Below are 16,636 nucleotides of genomic sequence, written 5' to 3' on the forward strand. Positions count from 1 at the left end.
TACATCAGATAGCGCCTTCAGCTAACCACTGAGCAGTCCTTCTCCGGAAAAAAAAAAAAAAAAAGATAAAGAACAGGAAGCGTCTCTGTTTCCTTTGAGGTGGCAAGTGCCGGGGGCAGCGACCTGCCCTGTCGCGGGACAGCGGTGCCGGGGGAGGCATGGTGGCGGTGGCGGTGGCAGTGCCAGGCACCCGGCCAGCAGCCTGAGGGACGCAGGGAGGCTGCGGAGCCCCGGCACCCGAGGATGTCGGGCAGCGCGTCTCCCACGCTGGAGAAGAGCGGCGGCATCGGGCGGCCGGGCAGGGGGATGGCTGCGGGGCAGCTCCCCGACAGCATCGGCGTGCGGGGTGTGTGCTACGCCGTCAGGTAGGGCCGGGCGGTGCGGGCCGGGCAGTGCGGGGCCGGGCGGTGCGGGCCCGCGGGGGCCGGGCGGTGCGGGCCGGGCGGTGCGGGCCGGGCGGTGCGGGCCCGCGGGGGCCGGGCGGTGCGGGCCGGGCGGTGCGGGGCCGGGCGGTGCGGGGCCGGGCGGTGCGGGCCCGCGGGGGCCGGGCGGTGCGGGCCCGCGGGGGCCGGGCGGTGCGGGCCGGGCGGTGCGGGGCCGGGCGGTGCGGGGCCGGGCGGTGCGGGGCCGGGCGGTGCGGGCCGGGCCCCTCATGGCGCCGCCGCGCGGCCCCGCGCCTCTCCGCAGGACTGCTCCAGCCGCTCCCAAACGCCGCGCCCTTCGCCGCTGCCTCCTTGCTGCTGCCGGAGGGAGAACACGAGGCCCTAAGGAAAGGGGCAGGTGGATTAATGGCTGGCAAACATCATCAGCAAATAAAGCCACAGTTCATGGTTGGCCTTTTGGGTGTAGTCCAAAAGCCTCTTAGCAAACATTCTGAAAAATATGCTCAGGCTTCGTTTTATCTTCCATGTAATGCCAAAGTTGAAGCCTTAGGAGAGAAAAGAGCAAGGGGAAAAATAACTTTTATTTTTCCATATTTTAAAATCCTTGCAGCTCCCATCCCACATGCAAGTAGCTATGAACCATTCACTTGCTTTATGCAAAATTCTTTACATATTCTCTCTAAATTTGTTACTGGTGTTTGCTTTCCAAGAGAGCGTGTTGGCCCATGGTGGAACTTTTCTTCATATTGTAAAAAATGGACCCGGCAAATACTAAAGGATGTTTCGTTTCACATAGAAAGTGGACAGATTATGGGGATTTTAGGAAATTCTGGTAAGTTGTTCCTGTACTTTAAATGAAATAAGATCACAGTTAATACTGGTGATTTCCATAGTGACATGAATGTGACTGAGGTCTGTGTTTTCGATAATGAAATTGTGGCTGATTTTAACTTCTGCTTTGTAAAAATGGTTCTTGGTTTTCAGAGTTCAGTCTTCTGTCATCTAACTAACAATTATAACTGCAGTAACAGACAAGGTTACTTCAAAACTCAAATGTTTCACTGCAGAGTGCAAATTTTTTATTATTTAAATGCTAATTTGCATTCTAGTCTTCCCATTTACTTTCCCTTAATTAGCTGCCATTTCAGGGCCTATTATTTTAAAGTTACTGGGAAAAAAATCCAACTTTGTACTTCTTGTATGTGTCCATCCAAGTCAGGCTACCACTCTTGGAATCATAAAATTCATCTCAGCACATGAGTAATTTATTTTTTTCTAAAGGATCTGGGAAAACAACACTTCTGGATGCAATATCGGGAAGACTGGGACATAAAGACAATTTCTTTGGTGAAGTGTATGTGAATGGACGTCAGCTGAAGAGGGAACAGTTCAGAGATTGCTTCTCTTATGTGCCACAGGTTGATGTCTACATTTATTTTTTGTGTGCTGTGCTTCCTTTTGTGCAAAAAAAGTTGCTGGCGTAATGGAGTATACTGTAATGTAAATGTGAATTTACTAGGAAATTTGGGACAAATCAGTCAATGAGCTGTATGAGTGATTAGGCTTGCATGAAGAGGGACAAAATTCTAATTACTATGGGACTAACTGCTTTTTCCTCTTCATTTTTTTTTTTCAGAATGACACTTTATTAACCTTTCTCACTGTACAGGAGTCTTTGACCTACACGGCTTTACTAACTCTTAAGAAATGCTCCAACAGCTCCATCAAAAAGAAGGTTTGTATTTTACAGTCTTCCACCAGAAAGTCATGCAGCATGTCATGTAATGTTTTCACCAGAAGCACTTTCCATCCATGGCTGTGTTTTATGTTTATGAGGCTTTGTAATCATCATTCTGCAAATGGGGGGAAATCCCTCTGCTGAGTAGTAGGGCACAAGCTCTCTGGTGGTCCCACCTCTTCAAGGGACTTGTGCTGGTGCCCCAGGACATCACCATGATGCTGGGACAAAACGCTCCCACCTGAAGATGAAGCAGTTACTACTGCAGGGGATGCTGGTCTTGGTATTGAGGCCAGTTCCCCTTCCCCAGGGGGGAACTTCTGTTCTCCGGGGTATTTAGGCCCATGTGTGCTGGCAAGTCTCACGGACAGCACAGCTGATTTTGGCACCACAATGTCTCCTGTAGGATATCTCTCACTAACCACAACAGCTCAAAAAAACACTCGTCTACTAAGCCTCCTACAAGCAACTGCCTTGGTGAAATCAGTGTGTTTCGGATTTATTTAAAGGGCTCTTTTTGAATTCTATTAAAAGTAAAATAGGATATTCTTGACCAGAGGGTCTTGCTTTCTGTCTTCTCTCTTCCCCAGTCTTCCACTCAGTACTTACCCAGAATTAATGTGCTTTCCTGTTCCCTGATTTTGGAAGCCAGAGCAGCACATTATGCTCCGTACCTTAACTTCTAGTCACCTCTGAACGCTTAATCTCTTAATGTCAAGTGAGGCTAAAATTTACTCATTTCAGAATACATTTAAAAAAAAATTTAAAGAATAACAATTTAAATAATGTTTTTAAAATAATCAAATAGAAATTAGACCAGATACTGTCCAACTAGAATGGATGCAACCAGGATATTGGGAAAGCTGTAACTTAAAATTATGTTTTTTGTTTTTTTTTTCTGTTTTTTGCCATTGCACACAGGTATCTGAGTTGGACTGTGTTGAGTGTTTTGAAATTGTAATTATTTTTAGGTAGATGCAGTTATGACTGAGCTGAGTCTCAGCCACATTGCTGACAAAATAATTGGAAGCCGGAATGTCGTAGGAATTTCTGGGGGTGAGAGGCGTCGGGTATCAGTTGCAGCCCAGCTTTTACAAGATCCCAGTAAGTACTGCTGCATGGATTTTCAAAATAAAACAAGGCTGTGTCACTTTGGGCTCCTACCACAGGCCTCTGTAAACCACTTTAAAATACAAAAGCATTTGCATTTTTTAATTCAGCAGAAGCCAGTCTGGTGATGACAGAAAAGAATAAGCAGTTACTGGGGTCTGCCATTGATCTCTTAGTTGATCTTGGAAAGCAGACAGATTAAAAATCTTAGGGACTGAACATGGGTTTAGACTTCCATTTCAAGTCTTTCTGGGTTCACTCTTCCCAAATGTTGGTTGTGGACCATTAATTTATCATTTTGGAGTACATTAGAGTCATACATGTGCAAGTACTGAGCCTTGTAGTGGAGTAGCCGACCTTGATCTATGTATGTGTGAGTGCCATGTATGTTCCTGTGCCAAAAAAATTCCAATGAAAGGAAATCAAAGCTGAGCAACTGTGGAAGGATTATCCATGTGAAAAATTTTGTCAGAGAGTTTCTTCAATGTGCCAGAATCTCACAGAGTGAATGTACAGCACATATTTATTGGATGCTGGAGTCCTTGTAGCCATGTGGATGTGCTACAAATGCACATTAGGCAGGAAGGAGTATAGTGAGGTACATCCCTGCTACTGCTGACTCCTGGGCTGTGGTTGCTGCTCAGGACCTCACTAAACTCTACAGTAAATACTACAGTAATTCTGTGTAGATAAACCTAGAGTAAAAACTCCCCTCCCCTCATACCCTGATCAAGGTTGGACTGCCCTCTTCTGTGCTTGTCATCTCTATAAAAATAATGGCTTTGATTCTAAGTTTTTCTCTTTGATGTGCAATAAAATAATGAAGAAAAGGCAGTAACATCTGCTTCAATCTATGGAATTGCATCTGCTGTATTTTAACAAATCTTGGTTTGTTCATGCAAATTCTGTGTGTATATATAAATTTAATTCAGAATATATGACTCCTAGCTAATTTTGTTGCTTTTATTTACAATTTTGTAAATGCTGAAATTTATCATTATTGTTCTTGAAAGCAGATGTATGCATCAGAACTATTTTGGTAATTTTCAGATTTCACATGAATTTAGAAGAAGTATTATGCTCTGAAGTATTTTTTTACTGTCCTTATTTTTAGTCATTGAAACAGAAGCACTGAAACAAAATAAAACTGAAAGATCTCATCATGGCAGTATCTGTACATACCCTACTTTATGTGTGGAACTTCACCTATAAAGTAATTTCTGTTATTTAAAATTAACTTTAAGGGCAGAAGCTATGCCATTTGCTCCTCACTTCCCTGAATTTTAAAGTTATTCCTTGTTGTTTTACAGAGGTCATGCTACTTGATGAACCAACGACAGGGCTGGACTGCCTGACTGCAAACCAGCTTGTCTTGCTTCTCTCAGAGCTTGCACACAGAGACAGGATTGTGATTCTTACAATCCATCAGCCTCGCTCAGAACTTTTCAAGGTAGATGATATCTACTCACTATTGGCTTTTCCACCTGATCTTTTAGTACTTAGGCTCTTTTCAGGATGGAAGTACTAGATCCAGTATAGCTGCCTCTTTGCCTTTCCGTTCCTTTGCTTAATTAGAGGCTTCTCTTGAACTTTGCAACTCCGGCCTTGTCCTAGTCACAGGGCATTTAGGGACACACATTGCCTTGTGAAAATAGTGTAAAGTCTGACAGTGTGCTTAACACTTGTGTTGTGCAACTACCCAAACCAAAACCACTGGGAGAAGTAAAGACAAGGCATGTGGGTACACCTTGGTTGTGTGGTGGGGCAGTCCTGCCTTGCAGGGTTTGTGCTGGGGAGAGCATTTCTCCCTTCCCATTACTATTTCTCACTTTGCTCTTATCCACCACCTGCCTCCTGAATACAAAACTCCTCTTCCTTGGCTGACTGAATGGAGTGTTAATGGTTGTAAGGCCAGAGGGGAGTGACAGTGCTTTTCTGGACGGAAAACAGCCCTGGTGTCTTGAGAACATGGATCGAATATAGCTGGTGGGAACCTTGCCCTGGCAAATGTTCACCTGAAGAGCAGTGCTGTTAAAGTCCTTAAGCACTTCAGGACAATCTTACCAACAATTTGGGGTCTCTACAGGCTGGGGTTTTAAGCACAAAAGGGTCAGTAAGTGAAGGTGCATTAGAAGTGAAGTCAGAAAGCCACATCTCTATTTGTGGATTACCTCTGTATGCTGTTGTCACTGACAGTTTTGAGAACCACTAGAGCTTAAAGATGTGTCAGTTTGCATGACCACCAATGAGAGGAGTGAAAGAAAGGACTTTTGGGAGAAATACAGTAAGGAAGTTTGAATATGTCAAAACTATTTTTCCCATCAAAGCATTTCTGCTACCAAGACAGTAGCTGTACTCAAGAATGAATGCACTCCTGATCTGATTGCTGTGGTGCCCAGTGACAGGACCTGGGGGAATGGCCTGAAGTGTGACAGGGAATGATTAGGTTGGATCTTAGAAAACGATTTTTCACACAGATGGTGGCTGGGAACAGGCTCCCCAGGGAAGTGGCCACAACACCGAGTCTGACAGAGTTCAAGAAGCTTTTGGACAATGCTCTTAGGCACATGGTGTGATTCTTGGGGTGTCTTATGCAGGGCCAGGAGTTGGACTCGATGATCCTGATGGATTCCTCCCAAATCAGCATATTCTGTGATTCTTAGTACATACTGCTAATATATTATTTTTTCCCCAACAGTTATTTGATAAAATAGCCATCATGAGCTTTGGGGAAATGGTTTTCTGTGGGAACCCTATGGAAATGATCTCATTTTTTAGTGACTGTGGCTATTCTTGTCCTGAACAATCAAATCCTTTTGACTTCTTTGGTAAGTTTGTCTAAATTGTTTTGGTAAAACAGTTTTGGTTTTTAACCCAAGTTAAAGTTTTTCCAGAGATAAAAATGTATTTGAATTCTGCTCCAACTTTTTAATTATTTTCAGCTCAGATAGAGGGCTGGCCCCATGTCATTCCTAATGACTCCATAAAATAGCCATATTTGCAGTAAAGGAGTAAACTACCACTAAAAAAATAATCTCATCTTCATGAAACCTGTGGATTCCTGATGGCATTTCCCAACTGGATGTTGGAAAATTTGATTCCAAAACTGTGGAAAATCCCATGCTCCTCCAGACTCTGTGATGCCAAGCAACTTAAAAGAGTTGTGTGGAGGGAAGGGTGTACAAAAAATATGGGATAACTTGAGGCATCAATTTCCAGGAATTCTAAGTTTGAGGTTTCTAAATGTTTGGGGAGTTGTTAATACCAGGGTGAACAGCTGGAACAGAGTGGATGCTTCAGGAGTTGGCATAAGCTGGAGAGTATTGTTTTACCAGTTCAGGACGAAAAAAAAAAAAAGGGTAAGCAGGAGACTTTGTAAATGAGACTTGGTTTTTCTGCAGGACATCCATGTCCCATGAACCACACAGGCACAGGTTTGAAGAGAATGTGGGTGTGTTTGTATGTGTACAGATACGCAGACATGTACATAACTCTATTTAAATCCAGCATGTTAGGATGGCAGTACTAGCTGAGCACTAACCAGGGAATTTGACCAATTCAAAAAGCTCCATTCAGAGCAGGCAGTGTTTTCCTATTGTCTACATGGCATTCTAAACTCAGAAGAGAGGTTGGTTGTTGACATGAAGCTGGAATGGGATAAAGCTGAAAATACTGGTATGACAGTTAGGATAATTTTGCCTTCATGAATTTGAATAGTCTTGAAAAATATAGATTATTTGAGATTTAGACCCACTTAAAAAAAATCTTGGTAAAGAGAGTACTGCATTCTTCAAATGTCAACCTTTGAATGTGACAGGAAAAAAATACAGATTAGAGCAAAGAATCATCAGAATATTTAGTCTTTCAAAAATTGGTAGTTTATATTTTTTTTGTGTGATTTGATGTGAATGAAGGGACAGATTCTGATATCATTTACACCAGCAATAGGAAAATATATCCTATGTACTGAATGTGGGTTATATTGCATGTTTGTAAAAGTTACTAATGCATGGTAGGCATTAGCTAGATGGTCTAGTTATAGTAGTCAGTGTTACCATTCTTTTAAAGCACACCCAGTTGCCATTTCCCGTGTGACTTCCAGCAAGTCACATTGGCCAAGTTTTAAAATGTGTTTCTGTGTTTCAGATGTTCATATTTGTAAAAGCAAAGGCTTCATTTTGAATGTGTTTACCATTGAAGACAATTCTGCTAAATTCCAGCTCTTAGAACACCAGGGAACTATTCATAAGTCTAATTCGGATTTTGAGGAAGCCTAAGAATCTTGGACAAGGCTTCCTTTTGTTGAATTTGTATTTTGAAGTTGAACAGAACATTGCAAAACTGAAATCTAAGGATGAGAGAAACCTTAGGAATAAGTAACTGATGAAGATATCTTACCACATGTAGAAGAGTAATATAAAATTGGGTAAGAACAAATAATGCTGAGAACAACTATCCAGTTTTCAAAACCTTGACTATTTCATTGCTGTTAGAGAAAAGGGAAGTTTCTAAGGTGTTTTAGCACTAGTACTGACTCTGTATGACTTGTAAAAATGGAACATGCAAATTTCCCATTTGCCAGCAAAAAAATTGTTGGTGCCAGTAGTATGTTTAGGTGGACTTGTTAGAAAGGAATATTAACTCTGTGCTGTAGTTACCTTTCCTGAGTTCTGCAGCAGTCAGTAATGCTTCCTTCAGCTTGGGCTGAACCTGCTAAGGGAATTTGGCCAGCTGAACATCCTCTGACTTCACATTAAAAGAGAAGTATGTCTGCAAAGGAGGTAGGTGAAACCCAGTGCAACAATGCATTAATAGCTCAAGGAGAGAACAGTGTCTCTACAGTGTGAGTTCATACTAAGCAAAAAATAAAGCTCTCATAGTTATGGAGGAGTGGGCAGAGGGCAAGGGGGAGCCATGGAGCCACATCTGAGCATTTGCCTGAAAACCTGAGAAATACATGACCAGATAAGTAATCTCTTCATCTTCATGAATGTTCATCCTCTGTGCTTTGTCTTGTTCTCTACAGCTCTGTGCTGTGCAAGGAGAGTGCTAAAGGTCTGACCAGCACAGTGCTCAGGCCCTGCATTTCCAGATCAAGGACCTGAACTGCAGGGTCCTACAGAGGTTACAAATCACAAATTCCTTGTGGCTGCACAGTTAATTAATTCCTGCTGCATCTAACATAAGGGAGAAAGAAACCTTGAATACTTTCAAGTGACCTTTTCATCTTCACGTATTTTAGAATGGAGACAAGAAGTTAGTTGCATGGGGAAAAAAGATAGGAAGGGAAAGTGATGTGTATATAGAGTAAAAACGTTGTCATTTTACAGTGGATCTGACATCTGTGGACACCCGAAGCAAGGAACATGAACTGAAAACCTACAGTAGGGTTCAGGAGTTTGTATCAGCCTATAGAAACTCAGAGATCTTTAGCAAAGTACTGGAAGTCATTGAAAAAACAAAGTATACGAAGGAGCTGCCACCAATACCATTCAAAAACAAAGACTCACCCAGTGGCTTTGACCAAATACTGATTCTTTTACGGTAAGACTACCCCCCCACCCCCAACCCCCCCCTTTTAAAGCAATTATTATTTTTCTTCTCCACTAATCTCCCAGGTTTCCCCTCCATGTATAGATGCACTTCCTTGGTTATTTGATCTCCCACTGTACTTGTCCCTTGTCTTTTTGAATATATTAACTCTTTGTGGACACTGTGTGTCTAAGATTTGTTCAAAGCTTAATACCCTACCAACATGTTTTCAGTTGTAGCTAACAAGCCTTTTGTTGTTCTGTTTTATTATCAGGAGAACAATAAGAAATCTCTCCAGAGACAGGATAGGCATCATTATGCGTCTCCTGCAGAACCTGTTATTTGGCTTGTTCGTAGCCTTCTTCCTTCTTAGACTAAGGAATGACGCAGCGCAGGGAGCCGTGCAGGACCGTGTGGGGCTTATCTACCAGTGTGTGAGTGCCCCCCCCTACACAGGGATGCTCAATGCTCTGGCCCTCTGTGAGTTTCTGTCCTGTCTTACATGCAGCAGCAGGTGTTGCTGCCATTCTGTCTTGAATAAGAAAAAGTATTTTTTGAAGATAGTAATTTTAAAGATCTTCACTGGCCTAGGTAATGTCAGAGTTGATACAGAAGCACAAAATTCAATGGAATTTAAGGGAATATGCCCTGATCCCTGCCTTTCTTTTTTCAGCTGGCCTGTCTGTGAAGGCTTTTTTCTAAATTGTGCAAAAGATTTCCCTGTTTGTAGCATTTTATAGTCAAGACAAAGTCTAGGTCTAGCTTATATGTAAGTGAGCTCAAAACTAGACACATGGGAAGGATGGAAATACAAAACAGCTTTGACAGCAATTAAGCATAATTGGATTTATGAGTATTATCTGATGATTACATTTTTTTAAAGGATTTTTCTCTTACAGGTACCATACTGAAAGCAGCAGTAGTTTGTATTTACATCCCTATAACCTTTTTTGCTCATGTAGGGAACATATACTGCTGTCATCAGGTTGAAATCAGAGCACCTCAATAAATTGGCCAGTGACAGAGGTTTTCTCATGTCCTTAATTTGTATATGCAAAAAGAGAAGAATGTCCTGCATGCTGATAAGTTAGGCCTCTTTAATTAAGCCTACCAATGTTTACAATCTGCAGGGAGCATGCTTTGCATTTACAGTGGGGGAAAAGGGATCAGAGTGGTTTAGGCAGAATGTTAGTGATATATTCTTAAAGTCATCCCTGTGCTTCAGATCATGAACATTTCTGCTAACAACAAGTCTTGCTCTTTCTGTTTAATGGTAATTTACTTAATTTCTTATATATTTAATTCAGTCCCACCTCTACGTGCTATCAGCGACCAAGAAAGCAAAGATGGCTTGTATAAGAAATGGCAAATGCTTGTAGCTTATATAATCCATTTCCTGCCCTTCAGTGTCATCAGTGTGGCCATTTTCAGCACCTTCATGTACTGGTAAGCATTTGGATGATCTGTTGGATCCATTTTGTTTTTGTTACCAGCATCAGTTAACATGTCAGCAAAAGTCCTCCTGGCATGGCTACCTGCTGTTGTCTCTCACAATGATTGCACAGAAAGCATAAGGAAAGATGACACAAATTTAGCCCTTCTCTTTCAGGCAGAGCTGAAACTCTTCCCCAGTTCTCTAGGTAACTTTTTCTCTAGGTAACTTGGAAAGTTTTAATGGGCCTGGGAGAGTTACCATCCTCTTGTCATATTGAAAGCAGGAAGTGTCATTTTACATTGCATTTAGAAAGACAGGAAATAAAAATAAAATAAATTAAAAAAAAAAAAAAGAAAACCCAAAGTGAAGATGTCAGCTGTAGGTACATGACAGTAACAAAACTTTTATTTCCTGAGACTTTGGGGTTTAGCTACAGCATATGGAAGTGATGAAATCTGGATCCCTTTCTTATACCCTCTGGAGAAAAGCACAATTTTCTGGCCTTCATTATTTTTTCTTTTCTAATGTTGAGAGATGTCTAGTGCACCAAAGTTAATTTTAGTTTTCCTGGGATAGTTGCAATCATTTGGCAGTCTGTAGTAAAATGTGTACAAGTGATGAGCAGGCTTGGTTTGTGTCGTGGATGCATGTTCTCTGATGAGCTGTTCAAAAGTGATAAGTGGATATACCCCCATAAAAGAAAAAAAGTGCAGAATCCATTCTGCTATAGCTGTGCATGTTAGTGCTCTTACTTTCCAGTAAGATGGATGGAAAATGGATAAAGTAGAACTACACAAAATTGCTTGGACTTCTGAGTTAGAATTTCTGCACAGGGAATTTTGTAGGAATTTTCCCCGATCTGGAAAAACTCAGAAAAAAAGGATGACTATTCCCTTCTTCCTTCCTTTCTATAGTAGGCAATGAGGGGCAGTGCTCAGCATTTATTTAATTATTTCAATTTGAAATCTCAATGAAAAGATAACATACCTGAGAGGAACATTTCTGCTCTTCCAGGCATGAGGACACTTGCATGCATGAACAGGTTGTTTTGTAGTTTAGCGTGGTTATGAAAAGTAGTCACCTTTATCCCCTTAGCTGAGATTTTATTTCTGCAAGATGTCAGTGCTACCTTCCTGAGGCAGGACTCCCTGAGAAGCCTTTTTTTCACAGACAGACAGACAGAAATTACTCTTCCTTCCATTAAGTGCTATGCTAACATTCTGTTTGTGAAAGGTGCCAAGAAAACAGACATTTGAAAAGCAGCTTTCCAGGCTCAATGACACTCTCAACTCCATAACAAACAGGGAATCCACATGGGCAGAGACTTTGCCCCTGTGTTTTGGTTGGCTCAAACACAGTCAACAATAAATAATGAGGCTCCAGTTAATGGATAATATTTACAGGCATTATCTTTCCAATATTGCCGTTGTTTGGAAGCCATGATTTCACAATGCTCTTAGACCTCTCAGGGCAAGCAGTTTCTAGATGAAATTTTGGCAGTTATGCAGGAGTGAACTTTCCCAAATGGACTAACTTTTTGAGAGATCTTGACAAGCCATTTCTTGTAGGTTTGTGTTGGTAGAGTCAGCCAGTTGGGTCAGACAAATCCAAACTCTGACCTGATCAGACACAAGGCAGGCTTGGCCAAGTTCAAAGAGAGCGTCTTTTGCAATCAAGTGAATGTCCTGTCTATGCAGATTTTCCTAGCTGAAGATACCTCTGGGAAATCTTCTGACAGTTCACATCATGTTGTTATTCCGTTGCTGTAATATTCTCTCTTTGGGTTGGTTGTTTTTTGTTTTTTTTTCTTTTTTTAGAGTTTCTTCTGTTCTGTTCATACCCCAGATGATTTACTACCTGTGTCTCCATATCTCTGTATAAAGTTTTAGAGTTGCTCAGAGGTGATAGTTTTCTGGAAAGCTGTTTTTTCTGCACCAATCTGTACTTAAAACTTGTTAAATACCTGCTACCTTGCTGAGTGTTTAATACTGGAAGAGTCAATGTTCATCCATCTATAAATTATTCTGGTGTTACAAAAAACACTACAGGAAAGCGTATGAGAAAATTGATACTTCTGTTTTAAGACCATATTCGAACATGGTGGATTTAAAAAAAAACCACAGAGGGTCTTGCACTGAGCAACAAAAAGAAAATTAAATGTCGAATTGCTGCTTGTGAGCTAAGCAAAGCATGCAGTGTGCACCTAATGTGAGGCAATTTTAGTATGAGGTATTTTGGAAAAAGAGTAATGTGTCACAGAGTAATAAAGGGTTTTGTCATCTGTCACATACACTCTAAGGCTGAATTAATTTTGTCAAGAAATTGCTGGCTTTTCTTAACTTTTTAATCTTGAGTATAGATTGAGAGGACTCCCTTGGGTTAGCTAGGGGGAAACTGAGAGCAGCATGTTTCATTGAAGAATGCAGGAGTATGGGGGAAATTGCATTAGTATAAATTGCATGGGTGGTGAACTCAATTAGTTTTTAATTTAATTAAGTATATCCAACTGCTTGCACATTTTCAGAAGTGCAAAATTCCATCTATTAATTACCTGCATAAAGGTGTTATTTAAATATATGACTTACATGAATGACTCCCACTACAAAGACTTTACAAGAAGCAGCAGGTTAGTTTAAGGAATTGGAAAGCCGTGCTGATTGTCTTGAAAAAAACTGGGTTTCTACAAGAACTACATCTTTGCAGAACCCTCTTCAGTCTAGATGGAGAAAACCTCATGTATCTGCACTTACATAGTGATAGTAAGTTGATGTCCTTTGTGTTAAGATTCTGTACAATATACTAAGGATTAAGTCATAAACTCTTCACCTAATGAGCTATAGCTGCAAAAATCCCAAACAGAAACAAAAGTAAAAGCTACTTTCCAAGTTTACTACCCAAACATTGTTTTTTAACTGTTCTTTTGCTCATCTTTGTACAGGACTACAGGATTGCATCCTGATGCTTCCAGATTTGGAATTTTCTTTGCTGTTATTCTAGTGTCTCACATGATTGGTGAACTACTAACACTTGTTATACTTGGCATGGTTCAAGACCCAAATCTAGTTCAGAGTGGCATTGTGCTACTTAATTCAGCTGGTGTGATAGTGGGAACAGGACTAGTAAGGTAGGAAAATATCTTACTTTGTTACAGTGTTGCTGTTAACACTGATGTGGAAGAGTTTCTATAAGTTGGTTTTGCAGAAATCCAGTAATGCACAGGTAGCAATGGAAAAGCAAGAGCAGCTCCTTCAGAGGCAGAACTACCTAATCTTGTTGGGCCTTGTACTAAACACAAAACCAGACACTTAATATCTTTAGATATCAACAAAGATATTGAAGATTTCCCTGTTTTTGCAAATACATTGAAGATAAAACTGAAAAATTAGTATCTATCTGCTCATCTGAATTCTTTTATTGATGCTGACATAATAATGTGAAATGCTGTCCTCATTAAAGGAGCCTACCAAAAATTCCTGTTCCTACATTGTTTAGTAACTGCTGGAACTTCTGACATTAAACACTGGTAATGCTGGTTTAAAAAAAGCAGTTGCTCTCAACTATCTTAGTAGTATTATTATCCATTTAACCAGTAAACTTTTCAGTCACTTTTTCTACTCCTACAGACTGAAATCTATAGAAATTATTGAGGAGTGTAGTAAATAGGTGGGAAAATTGTGTTCCACTTGATCTGTTACTGTGCAAATAAATGGTTTTGTTTTAATCGTGTGAAGTTTGAACAGTTTTCCCCTTGTATTTGTCAATACTGAAATTACTGGGTTTTTTGAGGGACATACCAGAATAAATGTGTAATTGTTAAAAGCAGTTTTCTTAAGATATTGAGCAAGTAGGATATGTTTACCTGAGACCCTCCCAATGAAAATGAAGCCTAACAACACATGCTGTTGTCCTTAAGAAAACCATCTGAATCTTCACAAAGCTGATGATGCTTTTTCTCTTTAAAGTAGATCTCAGCTCTTACTTATGATAAAAAGCTAGGTTAGTGTCTAGTTATTTGGTCCCTGCCTAATTTCAGAAAGATGTATGTTTATAGTGGAAGACATTTATTCCTGCTACTGTAGTCTAATGCGTTAATGATAACTTAAAAACATTAGAGTGGTTTCTAACCTTATTTTACAGCACAGAATTTGCTCATTAATATTATGAATCTTTTTGATTAATCTTCATAAGCAATGAAGGACATTAAAAGTAGCATCGAGACTTAGGTTGCTGGGTTTTTTTCCTGTTAATTTTTTTTTTGTTGAATTCTAAGTCTTGAAGTATGGTAGATGCTGAAATTGCCCTGTCTTGTTGAATGTTTCTTCTCATTATTTTTGCTTCATTTTTGCATTGTTATTATTGTGGCAATGAATTCCTATTCAGTATTACTTAGTTTTGAAGATGGAGGGAGGATTTCTTACTTTGAAAGCAGAACATTTTCGCAAGTAAGGTTTATATAGTCTTGTCATTTTCTGTTTATCACTGCCATGTGAACAGCAAACAACCATAGAATTCTTTGTGACTGTTCATAAACAAGTCAGGGCTGAATGTTGTGACACTGTACCGAAGTCAGGGACAGCCTTCATGGTTGTCTCATCATTTAGCTCTAAAATTGGACTTTATGTTTGAGAACCCTACAGGTAGAGACAAGAACTGATTTTGTTATAGGTTAAAAACAGTGAGAGCTTGTTTTAATTTGGGGTCTCTTAGTATGTAGCAAAAGCCAGCTTAACTTCTCTATTTCTTTAAGGACCATTGAAGAAATGCCAAAACCTTTGAAAGTGCTTGGTTTTCTTACATTTCAAAAGTACAGCAGTGAAGTCCTTGTAGTCAATGAATTTTATGGCTTAAACTTCACATGTGGTAAGTGTTCAAAAAAAGTCTATTATAAATAATTTTAATGAGATGTTGATGCCTATTTTCGTTCTATGTACATGTATCCTGATAAAATAAATGTAACTTTTTAGTTGCTAAAAAGAACTTACTAATTAGTAAAGACTATAATGCCACATCAGCAAGCTAGAGCAGAATTTCATTGTTTTGTTCCAACCATTTATTATTCTTCCAGTTCTTCCATCTTCCTCTTTTTCACCTGTTCTCTTCTCTCCTTTTTGGAGGAGTTTTGGAATCTAAGATTATTACAGGCTGGAAATTTTTTTTTGAGCAATGTTACACAAATAGAGCATCAAGAGAATTGCACAATCTAAGATCAGACAGCAGTGGAGTGAATATTGAGAGGTAACAAACAGCTGACCAGGTATCTCCTCTAATACTAGAGAGGCTTCAGTTCACATGCGTTTCCATGGTTTTTACTGATCAGCTTGGGTCTGTCAGGCTGTGCTTTGCTGCAAAACAAGAGAACAAATCCGGGTAGCAGGATGGATAGCTAATACACATTAGTGGGGTGAAACTTACAGCTTTGGACCTGCCCTAAGATATTTGGGGTGTTGTAGCCAGGTATCTGTGCTCCTCTCCAAGGCTACATATTTTTTATTTATTCATCACTCCTGCACCTCTTTATTACAAGATCAACAACTGTTAGAAAATGAATCCATGACTCTATTATTACCAGTAAACACCTCATTTATAATGTGCCCTTCTTAAGTTTTTAATGCAAGAGAGTCACTGTTTCTTGCATTTTGGAACCCTCAACACATATGAACATTTTAAGTCTACCACATGGGGCAACTTGCTTCTTGATGTCACTCCAGATAATGTGTCTGAAAAGCCATAAATCTTTGTTTGTCATGAACAAAAGAGAGAGCTCCTAGTGACCATTTGTTCTTCCCTTCAAAACATATGTCATGGATTAACTGCAGAAACATAGGGCTTGTCTGGTTTTATCCCACAGTGATGAGAAATACTCCTGTGGGTATGGTTCTTCATGGAAGTGATGTCAGGAAGAGGTGTATTTAAGGCATGAGTTAGAGACTGGAGTCTGAGTGTTAATTTTACTGATTTACCTACTAAAGAAATTGTTTCTTTTGACAGGTGCAGCCAACAGTTCCACTGCGAATAATGCTGCATGTGTTCTCTCTCAAGGCATCGGGTTCATTGAAGAAAACTATCCTGGGGCATTGTCCCGGTTCACAGCTGATTTCCTCATACTCTATGCTTTTGTACCAGTACTTGCTATTATTGCAATTTTAACCTTCAAATTAAGAGAGAATTATTGACAGACAATGAAAAAGTGGCAATTACAACCATCTCCTATATTATACTTTTATCTATATTATGGTCAAAGGCTTATATTGGATTTTAGATAGGATTTAAATGATTACATATATAAAAACACATTCATCTTCTCATGTTTGTTTTCACCTTGAAAGCCAATGTTCTCTTAAGAATGTCAATGACTCCTGGTACTGGTATTCCCCACCCCTCTCTTCTGGCTGATTTCCAGATCAGCAATAATCAACAGTATTTCATGTTTTAAAAGGC

The 16,636-nt window shown here is 40.1% G+C and overlaps 1 protein-coding gene across 1 annotated transcript; it reads left to right on the top strand.

Moving 5' to 3' along the window:
- Positions 1–74: 74 nt before the first annotated feature.
- On the top strand, positions 75–16,491 carry ABCG5 (ATP binding cassette subfamily G member 5). The gene is made up of 13 exons (XM_021526444.4): positions 75–365; positions 1,094–1,215; positions 1,665–1,801; positions 2,020–2,118; positions 3,093–3,225; positions 4,542–4,681; positions 5,930–6,059; positions 8,562–8,775; positions 9,038–9,243; positions 10,071–10,209; positions 13,137–13,322; positions 14,946–15,058; positions 16,187–16,491. Exons 1-13 carry the CDS (start codon positions 244–246, stop codon positions 16,369–16,371), a joined length of 1,926 nt encoding a protein of 641 aa, XP_021382119.3. The 5' UTR covers positions 75–243; the 3' UTR covers positions 16,372–16,491.
- The last annotated feature ends 145 nt before the right edge of the window (positions 16,492–16,636 follow it).

Source organism: Lonchura striata, chromosome 3, assembly GCF_050655825.1.
Source record: "Lonchura striata isolate lonStrDom1 chromosome 3, ASM5065582v1, whole genome shotgun sequence".
Lineage (NCBI taxonomy): Eukaryota > Metazoa > Chordata > Aves > Passeriformes > Estrildidae > Lonchura > Lonchura striata.